This window comes from Hippichthys cyanospilos, chromosome 12, assembly GCF_059441005.1.
Source record: "Hippichthys cyanospilos isolate Australia breed blue-spotted pipefish chromosome 12, RoL_Hcya_1.0, whole genome shotgun sequence".
Taxonomy (NCBI): domain Eukaryota; kingdom Metazoa; phylum Chordata; class Actinopteri; order Syngnathiformes; family Syngnathidae; genus Hippichthys; species Hippichthys cyanospilos.
The window spans coordinates 629786-644377 of NC_142380.1; the positions used below are offsets into that span (position 1 = coordinate 629786).

Sequence of the window (14592 nt, forward strand, 5' to 3'; positions counted from 1 at the left end):
TTAATGAACAGTGCAGTAAGGTGTACGATTTTTCTTGTTGTTTTTAACACGGCCATGTATACTAAGTTGTTTGTCTTATAAAAGTGACTATCTATAGGAATCTGTTTTGTTTTGGGGGTTTTTTTGGAGGGGGTGAAAAAAATTCATAATAACAAGGAAAGAGTTTGTTTTTTAAACCCCAACCATGTAAAATAAGGTATTTTTTGAAGGCAATGTAAACCAATGTATTTATTTATTTTTAAATAAAAGAATACATAGTATATTGAGGCTATATTGAGGTCCGAAAAATTACCATGTATAGTAAGATGTTTTTTTTATTTTGTTTTGTTTTAAAAAATGTACTTAACAGTAAGGCATTTTTTTCACGGAATGTTGCCATGTAAGTAAGACTTAAAAAAACAACTGTCTAAAGTCTTTCATAGAAATGTTTTATATATATTTTTTTATATTTTTATATGTATATTTTCTATATATACAAAGGTGTATGTTTCAAACAAAAAAAGACTGATAAAAAATTTCTATGAAGGGGTTTATTGATGCTTAAATGCTCCGGAAAATAGTCTGCGTTGTACACAATTAAGGTGATGCAACACAGATGAACATTTAAGCCCAGACATTCAATCTCACGTTCTTGCTTCTAAAATGTCTAAAAATGGCAGATACTAAATGAATTAACATACAGTAAGCAGTCAATTTTAAAAAGTCATGGTGCTTTTTGCATTTATTTTAAATATATGTATTCAATACAGCAAATATGGAACATTGATAAAAAAAACACCAATACAAATGACACAATTGCTTGCTGCTTTGGTCTCTTCAGTAGCTGCTAAACTGCTCGCCCTTTTTTATGCTTTGCATTTCATCGCTTCGCCAGTTGATCGAAATTTGTTTTTGACAACAAACCTTGCAGAACAGCTTTGTTTTCTCCATCACAATACAAGCGATAGGAAGGAACCCTATCGGCTACATGCTTGGATGCGCATTTTTCATTTGTGTTGACTACCGCTTTTATTTATTGAGCAATCTTTGCACGCCAAAGTTAAAAGGAAAAGCTGGTTGCGGTCGCTCGTATTGTCTACGTTAATATGCTCACCCGGCCTAATAGTGCCCCCTCCCCCCTCCCGGAGTGAAAACCAATTTAAGGATGGACCGCGAGAAGCAAATGCAGTATCTCTGAAATATTTTCATTCGCTTTGCTTTCAGGTTCCATGAATCTGTTTTCACTGAGATCGGGACATCTGGAAGTCATCAATTTCCAGGTCATCCTCTAAGAGGAGCAGAGGTAAGTTGTTCCGCAGCGTCGCGTATTGAGTGACGTTCCGAAAACCGGAAATGACACAGCAAGTCAAGGCGTTTCGGCAAATCCTCATCGCGCTGGCCGGGGACCACAGACCGGTGGTGAGGTCGTAGTACTCCACGTGGTTGGTGTTGGAGATGCCGCTGTACCCGCCAACTACAAAGAGGCGGTCCTCCACCACCGCGATGCCAAAATTGCTTCGAGGGAACTGCATGGAGGGCAACAAGATCCAGTTGTCGCTTTGCGGATTGTAGGCCTCGGCGCTCGCCAGACGGTCGTCACCGTCGTATCCGCCGACCTTCGCAAGGGAAATGTAAAAATTCTGGATACGTTTCAATAGAAGGGAGATGTTTGTAAAACCGCACTTACTGCATAAACGTGGTCGGCGCAGCCGATCACTCCGATGCCACTACGCCGGCTGTTCATGGGGGCCATCGTTGTCCATTTGTCAGTCTCTGGACTGTAATATTCTGCAGTTTGCAAAAACTCATTTCCATTGAAACCGCCACAAATGTACACCTGGAACCAAATAGGAGATTATGGGTGGAATTAAAGCAGGCCTTTATCGTGCCCTGATCGCACAACATCGGGAAAGAAAGTTTGGGATAATGTCCCAAGTGAGATGAACAGGCCTCCAAAATCCACGGGTCTACCCGCGGAAGAGTAACTTGGAGATAGGGTCAATTTGTGGAGCCTAGAGTTGAAAGATCTTTTGGCGGACCCGTAAACTTTGATCTCACTGATCTCTGGATCGGTTTCAGAACCGCAGGCTCCACCTACCTTTTCATTGAGGGTGGTGCAGCTAGCATTGCTCCTGTGTTCGTGCATGCTGGCAATAAGAGTCCACTGGTTGGTCTCAGGCGTGTAGCATTCCGCCGTATTGAGGCGGAGGCGTCCGTCGTAACCTCCGACCGCATAAATGCAGCCCTTTAGTACCGCCACGCTCACGTAGCATCGTCGAGAGTGCATGGGCGCCACTTCCTGCCAGATGCGCGTTTTCAAGTCAAAGCGGCTGACGGTGTTGTAATGTTCGGCCCCGTCGAACCCCCCGATGCAGTAGATGGAGTCGTTGAGAAAGACTGCACCGCAGTATGCTCGGGGATGCTGCATGTTGTCCACCAGGTAGTCCCAGCAGTCGGCTTGTATGTCATACGCCTCGATAAAGTTGGTCGGATTGGCGTCATTCCAGCCACCCATCGCCAAAAGGATGGCGGAAGGCAGGCGGGGCCGGGCCACCAGGTTGCAGTACGCAGACACCGAGTGGATTTTCATGTGTTGCATTACTCGGAGGGAAAAGGAAACCATGTCCAGGCATTTTCTGCTGTTCTGCACAAGTTGATTGGTCAGCACGTTTTTCACGATGAACTCCTCACTGGTCAGAGCTAGACGGACCTGGAAAGGCGCACGGTGTGAATGTTCAGAGCGCACGCACATGCTGCCCATCGATTTGTGGGGAAAAAAACGGATTTGACCATATTTGGATGTGCGAGGTGTCCGTCGGACAGCGACCATCTATTACTTGCGTTCTACTTACGCCGGGCGGTTTATTCTTATCTCACACACCATCGGTAAGCGTAGGTATCAAAATTGTTCATTGGGTCCGACAACATTTTGACAAGCCGTTTCAGCATTTTTTCGAGACCCGAGCAATTTTTTTTCTTTCACTGCTTCTGCACAGGGAGTGCAATCTAGGTTTTTCCACTGTAGCGTTACCGGCCTGGTCTGGAAGTCCGCCTTGTCTAAAACCGTGACGAGGCAGAATGAGAATAACTTCATTTCACAGACCCTTAGAACACGATCTCGTGAGCAGACTGATCCCGAGAACTGCAACACCAGTACATGGATCGTAAAGTAGATATTCGAGTTGAACCTGTTTTTGAGAAATTTCTTGAGACTTGGATCGATATTTTTTGTTCAGTCAGCCGGTACTCCATGGACTGGTATGGACCCGCGGCCTGGCGGTCGCGGACCTGTGCTAAACTATCTCGTTCGTGTCAGGGTTCTGGAGAACGGAAGTGGATTTTGACTTACTTTGGCCAGGAGCACTGGCATATTTTTGCCTCGCTCCCCAGGAGCATGCGCGATCCAGTGAAGTATGGCCCGGTAAACTGTATTCTCCTTCACGATCAGGTCATCTCTGTCCAGGATGTCGCAGAAGTCCCGCATGGAGAGTTGGCCCAACTCCGACGAGCCGGCGACAGCCTCAAAATTGTACAGGATATACTTGTAGGTATCTTGCTGCAGTTTCGGGGCACGGCAGTTCTTGGTGAACTGCCAGATGCCGATGCAGTTCTCTGGGCGGAGTTGCCCTGTCAGAAATGCGCAGCAGATCTTAACGACGCTCGGAATGTTAAACTTATCGGCCGCTATCATCAAGTCCCTGACGTTCTCCTCCGACACGGACAGAGAGCCGGTGTATGCAAAGTCAATGAGAAGTTGCATTAAGGGTGGCGTCACACCCTGAATGACATAGACCTTCTGGTCTCGGGTTGACCAACGCTGGAAAAGTTCTCTATCAGAAAAACAGGTTACATTCAACAGGTTTTCAATTTTGGAGACTGGTAGTATAGCTTTCTTTGACTAGAGATCAGAAAACTCACAAAAAGTACAGACTGCAGTTGCAAAGGATTATCTTGTGGATGTGAAATTCAACTTTGTCAACGACCATGACCGCATCGCTGAGTTCTCTTGTCAGACGCAGTTCATTGTACACGGAGGCGGACTTGTATGAAAATGAACCATCGATACTCATCTTGAAGGCGTTGCCATTTCTTTTAACGGCTTTCGCTCGGTACCAGTCAGAGTCCGATAGGAACGTCACCATAATATTAGGGTGGCATTCTGTGTCAAAAGTCATCAATGTGATTGATAACGTCATGTCATCGACGTCGGCGGCGACATCGTTTGCATCATTAGAGCGCCAGAACTTTAATTATAAAGAAAATAATGGTAGCTTTGGGCTAGCTTGATTGTGACTGAAACATCAAATTTGGAGCGACGGTGAGACAAACTTTCATGAGTGTTGAAATTCTACGGGCGGATATACTTACTGTACGTCTAGCGTTACCAGAAATGAAGTGAGTTTAGAACCGCGATTAACACGATTCAGGTGGCCACCACAAAGTAGACGTGCTGACAAATGCAGTGAGACAAGTGGGAGCATTTCAACAGGCTCGCTGACGGACTTCCGAGACTCGGATCGAATCGGGTACTTTGTTGTGGACGCCGAAAACGCCTTCCGATTGACCGGGGCGTGTTTGGGTTGCCAAAAGCGTTAGGGTTGGGCCAAATGCCAAGCTCACCTTTCGCACACAAACGGGAGAGCTGGTAATGCGACACACATACGGTGGGAAAGAAACGCACTTTTGAAGGAATCGCGCTTTGCGAACGGTTTTGGAGGGGTTGGAGACAGGTGCTGTCGCTTTCTTGCCCCAGAATAGTTTTTTGTTTTAACTATTTTCACAATGGAATTCTGTCTTTAAAGAAAAAAGTGTTATTAAATGATCATACAGTGAACGTGAAAACATTCATACAATAAAGGTCGATTTACAACTTCTGGAATGGACGCAGGCAGAGCGAGCGGCATCAGGATCTCCAGCTCATGCTTGCCATTTACCATGCCACAGAAACATGGACTTGCCTTTGTGGAATAAACATTTTCCACTAGCAAAGTCATTCAAACGTACTTGCGAATATATTCAAACATATTTAGACGCATTCACGCCTTTGTGCGATTACAATCTATCTTACTTGCACGTGAATTCAAACGTACTAAGTTTGGGCTAAATTGTAAAAACATATCCCGTAATTCCCCAAATACCTGTGTATAGCACACCTTTAATTTGGTATTTTCCATAGCAAAACTGAAGAAATGTCATTTTACTGAAATCCTCATATTTTCCTGTCTATATTCATAAGTTCTATATTTGTTGCCGGTTAAGTGTGGTCCAGATTTCCCACATTGAATGCCTCACCGGTGTAGCGTTGAATGCGCTGGAAGCACTTCTTCCTTTTGATTGTACCATAAGATTGTACCACCCGAAGTTGCGCAGCATTGGTGTTTCACCAAGTTTACGATGGTGTGTAAATGCCAAAAGACTGCAATTAATCAACGGGCCAGATGGAATACACGTCCGTGTTCCCTAAATACTGCACGCAGCTCTCCGTTTAGGATGCCAGCTCAAATCTTCCCTTCTGATCGGCTTTCTGGTGGACTGACAATTGGAATACCTGTGGACGTTCAAGTGATGGGGTCCGAGCAGAAGGAAGCAGAGGGGTGATTCCGCTTGCCCGGCTCCCCTCATGAATGACCGGCTCCATTTTGACATGCACTAAACGTGTGCGCGCGGGATTATTCCTGTAATCATCAACGAACGTGCAGCAATCTTCCACCAAGTTGTGGAAACAGCATTCTTCAACTGGGCGCGCCAACAAATCTCAAATCCAACAGTACCAAGGTCATTTATTGACTCCCTAGATGGGATTTTGCATCTTTTCATTGGTAGTCCAGATGTAAAGGAAACTTGTCAAATGAAAATAGGATTAAAAACAAGTTTTGCCGTTTTGGCTGTCCATTAACTCTTGCGCCAAAGCAGTTCCTCAGTTCCTTTTACTGTTCAGCAGAACTGCGCTCGGTCTGGCTTAGTCCTCAATATCCAGTATTTCTTCTTCCAGGTTCAACAAAGGTAGATCGTTCCGTAGCATAGCATATTGGGTTATGTTGTGAAGTCCAGACATCACACAGCAAGTCAGACCACTCCGAGAGACTCCCATATCGCTGGCAGGAGACCACAGCCCAGTGGTGAGGTCGTAGAACTCCACCAGCTTGGTTGGGGAGACGCCATTGTAACCGCCGGCGACAATGAGCCGATCCTCAACAACTTCGATGCCAAAGTTACTTCTGGGAGAGTCCATGGGCGGCAGCACGATCCAGTTATTGGTCAGGGGGTTGTAGGCCTCAGCGCTGGCCAGACGGATGTCACCGTTATAACCTCCAACCTTCAAAGCACAATATATATAGTATAGTAACTCATATGTTCTGTGGACCTCCTCTAGTCCAAATATTTCAGTTTTCAGATTTATATTTATGACGCTGTCGCTTGAAAACTGCGTCAGTTACATAATTGAGGCTCAAGCGTTTTCTGCGTTTGGCCACGTGATGTTCCCAAGCTGAGTATCGCTATTCATTTTACCGCGTACACGTGGTCGGCAAAGCCAATAACTCCAGTGCCGCTGCGACGGCTGTTCATGGGCGCCATCACTGTCCACTCATCAGTCTCCGGGCTGTAACATTCTGCTGTTTGCAAGAACTCGTTTCCGTTAAAACCGCCGCAAATGTACACCTGGAACCACGTGAAAGAGAAGAGGTCAGCAAAATACAAATGCGCTTTCCCGAGCTGGGCTACCTTGTCATTGAGGGTGGTACAGCTGGCGTCGCTCCTCAGTTCATGCATGCTGGCGATAAGGGTCCACTGATTGGTCTCGGGTGTGTAGCACTCCGCCGATTTTAGTCTCACGCGCCCGTCGTGGCCTCCGATCGCGTAGATGCACCCGTTAAGCACCGTGACGCTCACGTAGCATCGGCGGAAGTGCATGGGCGCCACTTCCCGCCAGGTGCGCGTGTTCAGGTCAAAGCGGCTGACGGTGTTGTAGTGTTCCGCCCCGTCAAATCCTCCCAGACAATAGATGGAGTCATTGAGAAAGACGGCACCGCAGTACGAACGGGCTTGATCCATGTCGTCCACCAGGTAGCCCCAGCAGTTGGTGTGCACGTCGTATGCCTCGATTCGACGTGCAGCGTTACGGCCGTTGCGCCCGCCGATGGCCATCAGGATGGTGGAAGGCAAACGAGGACGGGCGACCAGATTGCACAATCCAGACATGGAGTTGGCGGCCATGTAACGCATAATTTTGAGAGCAAAGGCCACCATCTCCATGCATTCCTTGCTGTTCTGCACCAGTTCATTGGTGAGGACGCTGATGGTGATGAACTCCTGACTGGCTAGGGCCAGACGGACCTAAAGTTGGAAGACACTGGTATATGTCATTTATATGGGAATTAGGGCTCACGATCATCAAAGTATGGTGCTGTTTTAGCTTGTGTTTTTAAATGTCCTAGAGAAAATATGCAAGTTGAGACGCCATAATCTGGGACCAAGACAGTGAGGAATTGAAACCAAGATTAGACCAAGAGTTTAGGGTTTTGTCTTAACGGAGACTAAAACCATAGCTAATGGAGACGATGAAATGATCGTGATGCGTAGTGCTCAAGAACAAGCAGAACCTAAGACCAACGCAGGGTGAGAGGGCAAGAAGAAAACTTGCAAATGAACAAAACTAAGACAGGTCATTGAAAAAAAAATGACAACGATGACTGAGTTGCTTATATGCAGAGACTACAGAGACGATGTCAAGACCAAGATTTTACATGAGTTGAGTAAGTCAAAGCAGGTTTAGACCAAGTCAAGACCGAGACTTGCCCAAGTACTTGACAAGCAAAATATTTAGCACCACACCCTCAACATCATGTCAAAGCTGTAAACTTACTTTTGTGAGGAGCAGGGCAACGTTTTCTCCTCGTTCTCGAGGGGCATGTGCAATCCACCGGAGTATGGCCTCGTAAACCGTGCTCTCCTTTTTCACAATCAGGTCATCTCGGTCCAGGATGTGGCAGAAGTCCTGTATGGAGAGTTGCCACAACTCATCTGATGTTGCGACTTCCTCAAAGTGGTATAGGATGTACTGGTGCGAATTGTCCTCTAGCTCCGGACTGTGGCAGATCTTTGTGAACTGCCAGATGCCGACGCAGTTCTCCGGGCAGAGCTGCTCTGTTAGAAATGCGCAGCAGGATCGAACGATGCCAAAGACGCTGAATTTATCAGCCGCTATCAACAAGTCCTGTACATTGTCCTCTGTCACAGACACGGAATCGGTATATGCAAAGTCGATGAAAAGCTGCATTAAAGGAGCTGTCAGACCATGTATTGTGTAGGCCCTCTGGTCTGGGTAGGACCAACGTAGAAAGAGGGCTCTGAAAAGGGCAAATAGCAAAGGTGGGACGAAATCACAAGTTTAGAATTGATCGTTAATCGTTCCAAAACCAGTCTTTGTATTGCCTACTACTTTATTGCCTTCTCCATTCGGAGCGCAACTGATATTTGAGCGTGGTTCATGTTTGACCTGCCGCTGGGCGCGAAACAGTGAGGTTGACAAAGCTTTGACCTGTTTGCGTTGGGTTTATAATGGCAGCTCAAGTTACTGTAGACCTACGTAGATAATAGGTCTCAAATCCTAGTCCTGGAGGACAGCAATCCTGCATGTTTTTGACTCTTGTCTCTCAAATTCAAATGATTAAGATCATTTTCAAGATCATGCAGAGCTTGCTGACAAGGTAATCGTTTGAATCAGGTGCGCTTGAGAGAGAAGAACGGAAAACATGCAGGATTGCGCCCCTCGAGGACTGGAGTTTGAGACCTCTGATAGACGTTGTGTCTTATTTAGGCATTGGAAACTTTTTTTTTTTAACCATTGTCGCAAAATGATATTTCTTGAAAACCAATCTGATCATCTTTGGCTTGCCCACCATGATACTTCCTTCAAGAGTTTTGCTATTTCGAGTTTTGGCTAAACAAGTCCTCATATCGGTGACTTCAGACCGATTTGGGTCTCATTTTCCTCACCTCTGCTAAATAGTAAGGTGACATCAGAGCAACTCACCCAAAGTACGGGCTGCAGTTGCACAGGATGATCTTATGAATGTGAAACTCAACGTTATTGACTGTAATCACCGCGTCACTCAATTCTCCTGTTAAGCGTAGTTGGTTGTACACAGAGCCAGACTTGTATGACAACTGTCCATCGTAACTCATCTTGAATTTGTTGCCATGTCTTTGACGCTTTCGGCTTCTGCCGAAGCCTCAGCGGAAGTCACATAGTAAAGCGTAGAACGTTATAGTTTTGGGGGGCCGTCTACTGCGATTACATCACGGTGGCGTTCTGTGTCAAAAGCCGGGTTGGCCATCTGCTGTGACATCATTCACATAATCAAGGCCTCCGTGCTTTACATTTAAAGCACACATCATTGGGTTCAACTATAAAAAGCCAAATTGTGCATTTCTAACACTGTCATAGCAATTCCTGTGTTTGATTGCACCTAAAAAGTGGTAATTCTCCCAAAATGTGAGGTATGAACATTGGAGTTTAATTTAGTTGCCAACTTTCGGCCTTAACGGTAGCTCTTGGAAAGCCCTGGGTCCACAGACCTGAATTAAAAGAGACATTTTCAAGCCGACCCATAGTAGAAACTAAGCCTCCCAATATTACATCTTACCTCTACATACCATATATGTCGTGTCCTGTATCAGTCTTACTCAAAAGATACTAGCCTCATCAAAAAGTGAGTAAAGCAATTCAGCATTCTGACGCAGCCGGCTGCTAGCAATTAGTAGCAGTCCCGGCGCTTTCGCGGCGTAGTCACGTGGGTGGAGATTAGGACCAGCGGCCACTTTGAAGGTGGGAGTGTGTATGTTTTGCAGTCTGTCAATGTGTGTGTATAGAATGCCCTCGAGCAGCCAGTCCAGTCCAACCAGCAGTCTTAAGGCCACCTGATAGGGAGGAAAGATTGTCGTATCTCCAGGTCTCCTCCCCCTCTGGGGGGAGAAAGTCCAAACAGTGGTTGCTTTGGAGGCTGAATTAGCGATAAATCCTTTGATGCGGCCCTCACGACTTCTCCATAACGTTCTGCACAAGGATTCAACAAGTACCACGTCAAGTTTGGTTCAAGTCACTCGAGTCTGAGCGTTGGTCCCGCGCGCAACGCCTTAAAAAAATGGCCTCGCAGCCTCGTCTCAATCCAGCGTCACGCACCCGTTCAATTTGTTGATACGGCAGAAATCCGCCGGCTCCAAAAAATCCAATGTAGAAAAAACATTGCCAACTGAGTCAAGAGCCCATTTTACCAATTTCAGAACTAGATTAAAGGGCAAGAAACACTCAAGACCACGATGATAGATAAAAGATGAGGACGGCACACAATAAAGTTAAAGTCCAGCAAGTGGAACCAAGCAGAGGTACGCACCACCGCCACCAATGGTAACCTTCTTTTGGGATGGAAAACCGCCATGGGTTGCGGTAGTTGTAATGTGACCTGCAAAGTTTTACCTTAAATCTCTTTCAAGTAATGATGAAAAATATCAAAAATCCATTGTATGTAAACCTTTCACAAAAGCCATGAAAAATGACATCATGAATCACAAAATCACCTCTCCAAATAACCCCTTTATTGACCCCCATGAGAGATTTGTTTCAAATGTTCCCACGTCAGATCGTCACAAAATACTAGTGTGACTTTTTTTCTTTTGCCTTTTATTAGCCGCTCTTGGTCATGAAACCATTATCGGATGGGTTCTCAGGGAGAGCTAACATTTTAGTTATCTTCGTCCATTTCTGTTATATCGTCTTCCAGGAAGAGCAAAGGTAGATCGTTTCGAACGATAGCACATTGTGTCATGTTGCAGAGTCCGGTCATCACGCAACAAGTCAAACCGCTACGGGAAATCCGCATGTCGCTGGCTGGAGACCACAGACCGGTCGTTAGGTCGTAGTACTCGACGTGGCTGGTGGTGGAGACGCCGTTGTAACCCCCCGCCACAATGAGACAATCCTCCACGACTTCGATGCCAAAGTTGCTCCGGGGGCATTGCATGGGGGGCAACACGATCCAGTTGTTAGTCCGTGGGTTGTAGGCCTCGGCGCTGGTCAGGCGAACTTCGCCATCATAACCTCCAACCTGTAGGAACGGAAGCTGGATGAATCTTACCACCGGTGGAAAAAAGCACAATTAAAACAATCGGTGGAAAATGCGTGAAGCGAGTCCGTCCCAATGATGCTCCTGAGGCGCTGCTAGGCTAAGCAGATTGGTGACGGAAAGGAAAACTTCAAAGTCGGTTGGAAAATATGCTATTCTGATGTCTAAAGCAGTTCCCTAGAAAATGGTGGCCCACATACTTATGAGCTATGAATCAGTTTGAAATGACTCCGTGGCATGCCCACCATTAACTGTATCTCTATCACTTTGGCTCAAAGGGAGTTAATAAAAGGTTAGCTATTCTTTACGGAAATATACCTCAGATCTCTTCCGATTATGTGAAAATGAGACCATTTTAGGGTAACGGAACGGTTCTAGACGGAACTCACTGCGTAAACATGGTCGGCAAACCCAATGACTCCGACGCCACTGCGACGGCTGCTCATGGGGGCTATCACTGTCCACTCGTTGGTCTCTGGACTGTAATATTCAGCCGTTTGCAGGGGCTCGTTTCCATTAAAGCCACCGCAAATGTAAATCTGAAATCACAGGGTGTGACAGGTACCAAACCCAAATTGGCCCGAATGCCAGATATCGACCTTCAGGTTCCACCCACCTTGTCGTTGAGGGTGGTGCAGCTGGCATCGCTCCTCTGTTCGTGCATACTTGTAATAAGAGTCCACTGGTTGGTTTCGGGCCTGTAGTACTCGGCCGTCTTAAGTCTTACGTGTCCATCATAGCCTCCTAGCGCAAAGATGCACCCATTTAGAACCGTCACGCTCACGTAGCATCGACGAGAGTGCATTGGCGCCACCTCCTGCCAGGTGCGCGTTCTAAGGTCAAAGCGGCTGACGGTGTTGTAGTGTTCCGTGCCGTCAAAGCCGCCCAGACAGTAGATGGCGTCATTGAGAAAGGTGGCGCCGCAGTAAGCTCGAGGTTGGTCCATATTGTCAAAGAGGTAGTCCCAACAGTTGGCGTGGACGTCATACACCTCGATGCACTCGGTGGCGCTCGGGCCGCTCCAGCCACCGATGGCCAGCAGGATAGCAGAAGGCAGGCGAGGACGGGCCACCAAATTGCAGTACGCCGACACGGAGCTCGTCGCTATGTGACTTATCACGCGTGATGCAAAGTTGACCATCTCCAGGCATGCGCGGCTGTTCTGCACTAGTTGGTTAGTCAGCACATTGATGGTGATGTACTCCTGACTGGTCAAAGCGAGACGGACCTTCACAGAGGAGAAAATTTGGGGATTTTTACAAGTCTTATCCCGATGAGAGTAGGCAGGGTTTGTTCATTACGGCATGGAGAATTGAAGAACTTAGCGAATGGTCAGTTGTTGGTCAAATTTTGTCTATGGAGGGATCGCTGCTCGGCACAAATATCGATAGGGATACAGTCAAGTTTTCGGCAGGGAAGGTATGCCGGCCGAGAGGTAGGAACGCAGAAGGACCGGGGAATCGAAAGCTTCGCCTTTCGACTTAGCTCTTTCTTTTCCGCGACAGAAAGGTATAGTGTCCGCATCACGACAGGCCATCCTACCCTCACTCGTGAACAAGACCCTTGAACTCCTCCACTAGGGGCAGGACCTCATCCCCGACCCGAAAGAGTACGTCGGACCACACAGTATATAAGTCTGAGGTTTACCCCTTGCCAATAGGGTCATAGATTGATTTTTTTTGTTTTTGTTTTTGCTGATGTTAATGGAACCGCAACTTACCTTGGCCAGGAGCATGGGCATGTTTCTGCCCCGCTCCCAGGGCTCTTGCGCAATCCAGTGCAGTATGGCCTCGTAAACAATGTTCTCCTTTTTGACAATCAGGTCGTCCCTGTCGAGCATGTCGCTCAAATCTTGCATCGAGAGTTGCCGCAACTCATCCGAGGTGGCAACCTCCTCAAAGTGGTATAAAATATATTGGTAGGCATTGTTCTGCAGCTGCGGGGTGTGGCAATTCCTTGTGAACTGCCAGATGCCAATGCAGTTCTCCGGGCAGAGCTGCTCTGTGAGGAACGTGCAGCAGATCTCGACAATGCCTATGACGTTAAACTTATCGGCGGCTATCAGCAACTCCTTGACATTGTCCTCCGTCACCAACACATAGCCGGTATATGCAAAATCAATGAAGAGCTGCATTAAATGAGCTGTAATACCTTGTATGGCATAGACCTTCTGGTCTGGGGTGGACCAACGTAGAAAGAGGGCTCTGAACATCGGGAACACAGAAAAAAAGATTTGAGCGTTTTTGCCGTACCGATGGCGTGACTGGGGTTCTCAAATTTGGGGGTTTCAGTCTCGAGACGTTTTTTTCAGGCACTCCCTTATAACACTAAATCCTGCAACTAGAACATCTAAAAAATACAATAAAACACTTTGGGCAGTATGAGGGGGAAACCCTCCACTGCTAATTGCAGGGCACACAGAGACAAACAACCATTCACGCACCCAATCACACCTAAGGATAATTTAGTATGTCCAGTCCACCTGCCAGGCATGTTTTTGAAGTGTGGGAAGAAGCCCAAGTGCCCAGAGAGAACCCACGCGGGCTCGGGGCGAAAACGCAAACCCCACACAAGAAGGCCTGAGCCGGGCGGAGTTCCCGGGTCCCTTGGACCGCGATGCGGACGGACATGCTCTTCGCTGCGACCCCAATTTGAGAACCCAATACAAAAGGTTGACGTGTTTCAAGCAATCACATCACGCTGACCACAGTTGCTTTTTCCGCTCGACAATTCTCCACTCAGAAGATCTCTTTTAAAGAGAGTGTAAGAGAGACTCACCCAAAGTATGGGCTGCAGTTGCACATGATGATCTTATGGACGTGAAACTCCACATGGTCAACTACGATAAGTGCGTCGCTGAGCCCTCGGGTCTGCCGCAGCTCGTCGTACACGCATTCTACGTACTTGCCTGCAAGTCTACCATCCACGCAATTCATTTTGAATTTTGACCATTTCGTTACACTTTGGAGTCCTGCCGAGTCGCAGCACAAATAACTTGCAGCAAAGGGGTTGCGCGGGGAGCGGCGGGCTTGGCTCGTGCCATTACATCACAATAGCGTCCTGTGTCAAAAGCTTCCCGACGCATCATCCACATCATCAAAGCGCCCGCACGTTGGAATTAAGGAAAACATCACTGGTCGGCAATTCTTCCATCCCCGCAAGCACAAACCTCGCATTCAGCTACTCCACAGATGGGCAATGGAGTCATCTTAGTTGTTGGAGGCGCGTCAACTTTTATCCGAAGTGCTTCTTGACTTATAAATTGTCTGTGTGGATATGACCTATTTATGTTTCCCGTAGGGGGTGGTCACGTGACTTTTGGGGACCATGTGTGTCTTTGCCCCATTGTTGATGTATAAGAACATATATTCAGGCGATTACAAAGTCCTCGATATGAGGGATAGGCACGTGTCAATACCAAAGTACTGGTACCTGGCCGATAAGCGTGTTCACTCAAGGTGGTGGATGCTCTTGAAGCATGCCAAAATTT

At 47.0% G+C, this 14592-nt stretch overlaps 3 protein-coding genes across 3 annotated transcripts; all 3 read right to left on the reverse strand.

The window, feature by feature from the left end:
- Positions 1-1194: 1194 nt before the first annotated feature.
- LOC148414256 (kelch-like protein 10) lies at positions 1195-4113 on the reverse strand. Its single transcript, XM_088429365.1, has 5 exons — positions 3898-4113; positions 3329-3809; positions 2078-2689; positions 1667-1816; positions 1195-1595 (listed from the first exon to the last, which is right to left on the reverse strand). The coding sequence occupies exons 1-5, from the start codon at positions 4047-4049 to the stop codon at positions 1221-1223; spliced, it is 1770 nt and encodes a 589-aa protein (XP_088285491.1). The 5' UTR covers positions 4050-4113; the 3' UTR covers positions 1195-1220.
- Positions 4114-5742: 1629 nt separating this feature from the next.
- LOC148414257 (kelch-like protein 10) lies at positions 5743-9238 on the reverse strand. Its single transcript, XM_088429572.1, has 5 exons — positions 9014-9238; positions 7844-8327; positions 6703-7314; positions 6490-6639; positions 5743-6295 (listed from the first exon to the last, which is right to left on the reverse strand). The coding sequence occupies exons 1-5, from the start codon at positions 9163-9165 to the stop codon at positions 5939-5941; spliced, it is 1755 nt and encodes a 584-aa protein (XP_088285698.1). The 5' UTR covers positions 9166-9238; the 3' UTR covers positions 5743-5938.
- A 1425-nt stretch (positions 9239-10663) lies between these two features.
- Positions 10664-14115, reverse strand: LOC148414258 (kelch-like protein 10). Its single transcript, XM_088429662.1, has 5 exons — positions 13881-14115; positions 12823-13306; positions 11719-12330; positions 11492-11641; positions 10664-11084 (listed from the first exon to the last, which is right to left on the reverse strand). Exons 1-5 carry the CDS (start codon positions 14036-14038, stop codon positions 10722-10724), a joined length of 1767 nt encoding a protein of 588 aa, XP_088285788.1. The 5' UTR covers positions 14039-14115; the 3' UTR covers positions 10664-10721.
- Between the last annotated feature and the right edge of the window lie 477 nt (positions 14116-14592).